At 42.2% G+C, this 7,718-nt stretch overlaps 1 protein-coding gene across 1 annotated transcript; it reads right to left on the bottom strand.

The window, feature by feature from the left end:
* Positions 1-856: 856 nt before the first annotated feature.
* Positions 857-5,321, bottom strand: PDE6H (phosphodiesterase 6H). Its single transcript, XM_056134646.1, has 3 exons — positions 5,185-5,321; positions 3,166-3,206; positions 857-974 (listed from the first exon to the last, which is right to left on the bottom strand). Exons 1-3 carry the CDS (start codon positions 5,319-5,321, stop codon positions 898-900), a joined length of 255 nt encoding a protein of 84 aa, XP_055990621.1. The 3' UTR covers positions 857-897.
* Positions 5,322-7,718: the final 2,397 nt, after the last annotated feature.

Raw genomic sequence — 7,718 nt, 5'->3', positions numbered from 1 at the left:
TGCCATCCACCAGCTTAGATAATTGCTTGATTCAAAGCTGCTTAGGACCTCAGGATTACACTAGCACCATAAAACGTAGGCCCTGAAAGTGCCTTATTTACAAGATTACTGAACAGAATCAGAACTTTAACTCTTGATGCTATTGTATGCCCTGGATTTGTTTCCAGAGTGATTTTGCCTCCTTGGTTTAACTGGTCCTCAGAACAAGACATATCATATTTAATACAAGTTTGTCATAAGATTTAAGATGAATTTATCTTTATTAAATGAGGAAAGGAGGGGAATAACATATAGTCATCTTAAAACTACTGCCAATCATCATGATTGCCTAGCAAACACAGATTTCAAGTATGTAAATGGAAACCAACAAAATTTAGAGAAATATTGATGACTTCTGACAATCTGATAAAAAAGAAAGAAATTTTTTTCAATACTTTTATTGCAAACCACAACACCCTAAAGAAAAGAGAAAGCAAAAGGGAATGCCCAGCCATAGAGGTGGGGTTGAGTGGGGTGCGGGGGGGGGGGAGATTGAGGGGATGGGAAGACAACTGGGTTCATTGGTGGTAGAGAATGGGCACTGGTGGAGGGTTGGGTACTTGATCATTGTATAACTGAAACCCAAACACATAAATTTGTAAGTCTACAACTGTACCTCACGGTGTCTCACTAATAAAAAAAAAATTTGAAATGCCCTAAAAAATGTTGATTTTTATTCTATTCTAAGCTGACTGACACAGGAAGAAGTAATCTTACTAGCAACTACTGGGGAATGACTGTGTACACCAAAGAAACCACTTCCAGACGGCTTTGTTCAGCTTTGACACCTCGGCAGATCAATAGGGCAAAAGTAATCAAAGTTGCAGCAGATGCTGTTGTGTAGTGGACTCTGGTGCCTTATATGATTCCAAACTGGGCAAGCTCATGCAATTCCAGGTGACTGAAGGCCTCCCAGGGACAAATCACCGTAATGTCTACAAGAGAGAAGAAAAAGAATATGTAAGTCAGCCCCGTGATGAGAAGAATGGGACTTTTCTGTCCAAGAAAGACATCCTTTAGAAGCAAACAACGTCCTCCCTCCTTGTCTCTTAATCATTGTCCCAGTTGACAGTGAACAGGAAATTGTGTGAAATGGCTCAGCTGCCCAGGAGAAAGGACAACTGCTCAGTGGATTTTCTGTGACTTTGCATGCTCCCAGAGTACACCCCTTTTCCCCTTTGTTGGTTTTATTCTGAATTCTCTTTGGGGATATGACGCAAGGGGCTCCTGGACAGGGACCAGAGGAAGGAGGATGGTGTAAATACAGCCCAGTGATCCCATGGGTGGCCTCAAAGTTCAATCATTGCAGAGAAATGGAAGTGGAACTCTGGTCCTGATTGAGGAATTAAGTGAGAATGAGGGGCTCTTGCCAGAGACTGTAAATCCAGTCTTCTATCCCCTGCTGAGTCACAGCCATTTTTGGTCTTCTGTGGCCCTTAACTTGAAAAGTTCCTTCATTACTAATCTCACGTGAAGGAGGTATTTCCAAGAAGCCACTAACTCATTTTGTTTCTTGTGTCCAGCAATAAAATAGCTTTGTCTCTGAGTTGTAGACAAGTCAGCTGACATCAGAGATATTAAACACCCAGAGGGAGTGGGAGTAGAGAGGGGAAATCACTCAGTGGTAAAATACAGAATTTGAATCAGGCTACAGATACCAGATTTTTCTCCAGTAGACACCTATTTCCAATATTTTGGCAGAGTAAAACATCCTACATAGCACAAAAAGAATTTTCTGGTCCTATATACCCCTGTCCAACGCATAGAAGCAGTTAATCTAGAACAGCAAACAAGCTTTATGAACTGGTTTGTATCTGAGAGCCCAGGCATGGCACTTAATTGCCCAAAGCAAGCACAGTGAGAAGCACCTGCTGTGGAAGTTAATTCCTATAAATACCATCATTTGTCAAAAGGGTACTAAATGAGGAGAAGACAGATAATACAGCAGTTGTGGCTCTTGCCTTGCATATGGTCAACTCCAGTTCGATCCCTGAATATGGTCCCCTGTGCACTTTCAAGTGTGACCCATGACCACCACCAAGGGTGGCCCCAAAACAAGTAAACAAAGCCAAACCATAATTAAATGAGCTAAAACCTCACACTGGCACAGAAACAAGCGCCAAGATGCTTATAGTGTTTTTATTCATGAATTTCAAAACTGTTAGACTCAAAACAGCTTTTTTTCAAGAAGTTCAGAATAGTATCTTTTTATCTTTTGCAAAACATGTCACCTTGGTTTATGGCATTAAGGTTAATGCAGAACCACTGGGACTCAGGAGAGCTTGGTTTCACTACTTAAAGCTTGCATTGCATGGATCAAGAATAGCTCCTGAAATAAGCGGTCCATCACTCTAAAGCAAATGACCCGGAAGTCATTCACTCCTGGCCACTTGAGACCCTCCTCTCTCCTTGAGGCCTCAGGCACCCTTATTACAAGACAATAAACACACAGTGTGTCCCTTTTACCTAAGAACTTACTCTTCTGTAAATTTTCCATGTTGTTATTGAATTTGGTTTTTTTTTTCTGCTACTAGTGTTCTGATGTGAAAATCTATTCATTTTTTAAAAGAACATGCAGCAATGTGTATTTATTATGCAATGAATAACCCAATGCTAGCAAATTAAAAAATATTGTCCTGGATGCATTCAGAGACAATCAGGCCCTGTTCTGGGTGCCAGAGCATCTGTCAAAAGAAGAAGGTGGTTAGGGAGTGGTTTGGGGAGCAGGAAAGTTGCCGGACTCCACCCTCCCATCCCTAAACCTCACTCAGTGACCTCAGAGTGTCACTCAATTTCTCTATATCTCAGATTTCTTTTACAAAATAAAAAAGTTTGGGTAGACCAGCAGTTACTAAAGTCCATAATTCAGCATTATAGGTTCTCAAGAGTTGTTTAACAAAACAAGAGGATTCAACTTTGGGCCTAGTCTGATTATTTTTAGAGTTTTTTTGTCTGAGTACTCATGGGCTAATTGAGAATGTCAGGTCAAGACCCCAAATCTCTGGTCTTCATAGGGCAATTGAACTGCCCCTGTGAGTTTTCATGAAGCCTTATAAATTTAACTAGCCGTGTGAGGCAAAAAATAACGTTCCAAAAGTGAAATCCTTAAACGCTTGAGCACCTCACCTGTTCCTAGCCCCTCCATGCCTGGAATGTCATCTCCAAACCTGTGGACAAAAATACAAATGAAATTAGAAAAGATCAGAGCAATATAAGTTTTTCTGGCTTAATAGGGAAGAAATGGTTAAGTTTTGTATCTGAGAACTCCTTTTGTTTGCATTGAAGTAGAGCAAAGAAAATGCAGCAGAAGAAAAGTCTGAGACAATGTGTCCCAAGAGAGAAATTTTTTTCCCCTATAAAATATTTAGCTTAAGATAATTGAGATCCAAAAGGAATGATAAGCATGACCAGTTTAGGGCAGGTCTATTCTTGAAAAAAGAAATTGAAATGAAAAAGCACTGTGAAGGATATTAACATGATTCATCTATCTATTATCCAAGAGCATTTTTTAAGCACCTACTTTGTGCCTGCTGTTGTGGTAGGCCTCAGGAGTTAAAGAAAGAACAAACACATTTTTACAGATTATGCTCAGTCTCAGGGAATAGAGGTTAATGAATCAATGTCATGTTAAAATAACACATGTTCTGATTACCGAATGTACAAAATGCAAACAGGAATTGATAATGTTTGCCTAAGAAAGCTAATAATTACTTCAAAAAGGAGTTGTGCTGGGGCTGGGGAGATGACTCAGAAGGCCAGAGCACAAGTTTTTCATCCAGGAGCCTCAGGCTTACTTCTGGAGCTCAGTGTAGCACCTGCCGCTACCCCCAACCCCAGCAGCTCAGGGTGTGATTCCCCCAACCAGTGAACAGGAAGCAGGTTCTGGCCACCATTACCACCAGATGTGACCAAAACAAAAAGAATTAACATAAGAGCTTAAGACTTGTGTGTTGAAAATGAGTAGACTCTACTAAACAAAATTAGAACAGGGGTTTCCAAACAGGTTTCTTATCTGTCCTTAAAAAAAAAAAACCCGCATGGTCCCCGAGCCCTGCCAGGTGTGAACCCTGAACAGAGCCAGAAGTAAGTCCTGAGCATTCCAGTTTGGACTCCACCAAAAAAAAAAAAAAAAAAAAAAAACAACTTTTTAAATAAAGGAGTGAACCGTTGAACGTGGTGAATTCAAACATATCTTCTTTAAAAGACATTTCTGACTTTCATGCTAAGTGTTTGGTTTTCTGTAGGTGGTTGATACATTTTTTTAATGTCATTGCAAGAGGCACCATTTTTTGAATGCCCTCATCCCAGTGGATCTCTTTTTTTTTTTTATAAATATTTAGCAACCCCCCCCCCCATCAAAAATAAAAAATGATTAGACTCTCGCCAAGGAAAGTGAGAAATAAGGAACTGGAGACCTAAAATTTTAAGCCTTAGAAAATAAAATGTGGGGGCCAAAGAGATATTACAGTTAATAGGGTGTTTGCCTTGCACACGGCCGACCCAGGTCAATTCCCTGCATCCCATGTGGTCTTCCAAGCACTGCCAGGAGTAATTCCTGAGTGCAGAACCAGGAGTAACCCCTGGAACATATATATATATATATATATATATATATATACATATATATATATTTTTTTTTCTGGAATTGGCTGGTTGATGTGTGTTGCAGATTCCAATATAGGATGTGTTGGTGAACTGAAGTGATCAACAGAAGGAAGTGTGGGAGACCAAGGCAGTTAGAGAGATTTCATCGTGCTGTGTGCAGTTTAGCTGTCAACCTGGTTAGCCTCCTGGCTAACAATGACTCAGCAAAGATTATGTGGGAGAGGCAAATAGAGGAAGGGCTGGAAATTTTTGAAAGTCCATTTCACACCGTGAAGCCCTCATTTCTTAAGACCAAAGCAGTCTTGAGGAGGGACTGGAGCGATAGCACAGCGGGTAGGGCATTTGCCCTACACACAGCCAACCCGGCTTCAATTCCCAACATCCCATATAGTTCCCTGAGCACCGCCAGGAGTAATTCCTGAATGCATGAGCCAGGAATAACCCCTGTGCATAGCTGGATGTGACCCAAAAAGCATTTTAAAAAAAGCACTCTTGAGGAGGCAAGAGAAGAAAAACTCCTCTTTCTCAACTCTGTCTTACCCTTTCACACCTTTCTTAGGAGGTTTGCTCTTGAACTGTCGAGTCTGCCTCTGCTTGAACTTGGGAGGCCCCTTGCGTGGAGTGGTGGGGCCTTGATTTGTAGCTGGAGGAGGGACCAAAGTGCTGTTGTCACTCATTCTGATAGTCCTTCTGTGGCTGATGGTTCCTTTCAGGGCCCTTAGATGGTGAGACATAAAAGGACATTTCAGGAAATGGGTGGAGTAGGGGACAGAGCTTATTACACCCCCCACTGAAAACAGAGGAAGAAAAGCATCTTGAGGCTCTGGAGGGGACTGAAGTGGCAGAGCACATGCCTGGCGGATGCAAAGTTCTGAGCTTGATCCCCAGAACTCCCAGCTCAGCCCCTGGCTCCAGTATCACTAGGAAAGCATCACCAGGTGTGAGCACAGCTCAAAGTGGCCACTATAAGGTAAAGGTAAAGGTAAAGGTCCTCCCGTTGATCGTCGATTTGCTCGAGCGGGCCCAGTAACGTCTCCATTGGAGACTTTGTTGTTACTGTGTCTGGCATATCGAATACTCTCGGTAGCTTGCCGGGCTCTCCGAGAGGGGCAGAGGAATCGAACTCGGGTCGGCCATGTTGGCCGCTTGTAAGGCAAACGCCCTACCCGCTGTGCTATCGCTCCAGGAAAACAGAAAAGAAAAGCTCCTTGATAAATAATTCAGCATTTTTTGTTGATGCAAAGGGAAAGAAATTATCACTTCTTAATGGGATATCTTAAAACCATTTTATGCAGTAGATGGATTTACAATACTGTTCATCATCCTGTTCATGCATACATTGTGCTAACTCCAGACCAATCACCAATCTGGATCTCACTTTCCTCCTCTAGTGTCCCAGGGGTTCCTCCTAATCCCCTCCTCCACATAAACTCAATTCTATAGAAAAAAATCTGTAGTTCCCATAATGTTAGCCATGTGCTGTTTTTCCCTTACTCATTTTGTTTTAATATTCCATGTATGAGAGGTAGTTTTTATTTTTTTGGAAGTGGTGACATCTTCATGCAAAAAGGTGAATAAAGCTAAACTCCTGAAATGTCACAAAATTATAAACCAGTGATCACTTTTCATAACTTCTTTACTTCATCCAGTATCAGCGTATGCTAACATTCTCAGTTCCATCCTCTCTTGTATCATCTTTGGTATGTGCTATATTTCTTCCTATCATACGGAAACTTCCCTTCAAGCTTAGCTTGCATAACTTCACAAAATGTTTCCTATTGCTTTCAACTTCTTGCAGTATCCTTGTCTTCAAGATAAATTTTCCTTACCTTTATGTTTCCTAAGAGCTGGAGTGATAGCACAGCGGTAGGGCATTTGCCTTGCACGCAGCCAACATGGCCGACCCGAGTTCAATTCCTCGGCCCCTCTCGGAGAGCCCTACCAAGAGTATCTCACCCGCCCGGCAGAGCCTGGCAAGCTCCCTGTGACGTATTCGATATGCCAGACACAGTAACAACAAAGTCTCCAATGGAGACCTTACTGGGCCCGTTCAAGCAAATTGATGAACAACGGGAGGGCCTTTACCTTTTTTACCCTTATGTTTCCTAATTTTCATAAAGAAAAACAGCTATTTTCATTCATTTCACTTAGTCCTCCTTTTGATTAAGAGAAGCACACTGAGGAACGTGGGTGCTAGTCCCGGGCAAGTGAACCCGGTCAGAACTCTGAATCACCTCTCTATGAAAGTGACCTGGTCTTAATCCCCATCTCAATCCATGAGATTGAGTTTCCACTATACACTCACTTCTGTAGCCTCAGAACTTCCTACAGCAAGACCACCAGTAGAGGTGCCTGTGTGTGAGAGTGTGTTGAATGAGTCAGTAAGTAAATGAACTTGAACTCTTCACCTTCAGCGTTGGGCCTGAGATCCTGTCCCTGGGACCTTACCAATCAAACCTCACACAGGGTTCATCTCCCCTCACGGAGCTCATAGCGGCTTTGGAGAATGTCCCAGCCTGTCCTCTCCTCACTTGGTGGAATTTCTTCTTGACGGGCCTCTGCTGCTCTGAGGAACAAGCCGGGATCAGGCTTCTTACAAGTGGAATCATGAGAGTGACGACTGGGTGGCCGAGAGCTGTTTCCTTACCAGGGTTCACCACCAGTAACTGCCTCCTCCCAGCTTCGGCCGAACCGTGGAGGAAAAACTAGAGATGTTCTCAGAATCAAGGGGTTTCTTTTTGTTTCCTTTTGTTTTTAATTTTCTCATTGTAGTAAGAAACCACCAACTTTGCTTTCTTCTGGAGTGTGTCTCCCAGGATTATGATGCCAAACTGAGCAGATATAGACCACCCTTCCCTATCCAGTTAAAGCTGAATTTCAAGTAAATAACAAGTGGATTTTTTGAAGTATTAATATACCCCCTGATATCTCATGATGTGTGAGGCATTTGGAGTAAAATCTCCTATTTTGTGCACCTATTCTCTCGAGAAGCATTCTATGTTTGACTCAGAGTCCTACAAAGTGAGTGGTGATCCTAATTGTTCCAGTTACTCTTTGGGGAAATACAGAGTCAT

This window comes from Sorex fumeus, unplaced genomic scaffold, assembly GCF_029834395.1.
Source record: "Sorex fumeus unplaced genomic scaffold, SorFum_2.1 ptg000100l, whole genome shotgun sequence".
Lineage (NCBI taxonomy): Eukaryota > Metazoa > Chordata > Mammalia > Eulipotyphla > Soricidae > Sorex > Sorex fumeus.
Note: the sequence above shows the minus strand (reverse complement) of the source record. Positions and strands in the feature narration are given on the sequence as shown.

Bases quoted from the DNA above. Each gene is read 5' to 3' on its own strand.
- PDE6H (XM_056134646.1), bottom strand. From the start codon at position 5,321: ATGAGTGACAACAGCACTTTGGTCCCTCCTCCAGCTACAAATCAAGGC. The intron at 3,207-5,184 runs GTAAGACAGAGT...TTTTGTCCACAG, and splicing joins CCTAAGAAAGGTGTGAAAGG to GTTTGGAGATGACATTCCAG. The intron at 975-3,165 runs GTGAGGTGCTCA...TCTCTCTTGTAG, and splicing joins CATGGAGGGGCTAGGAACAG to ACATTACGGTGATTTGTCCC.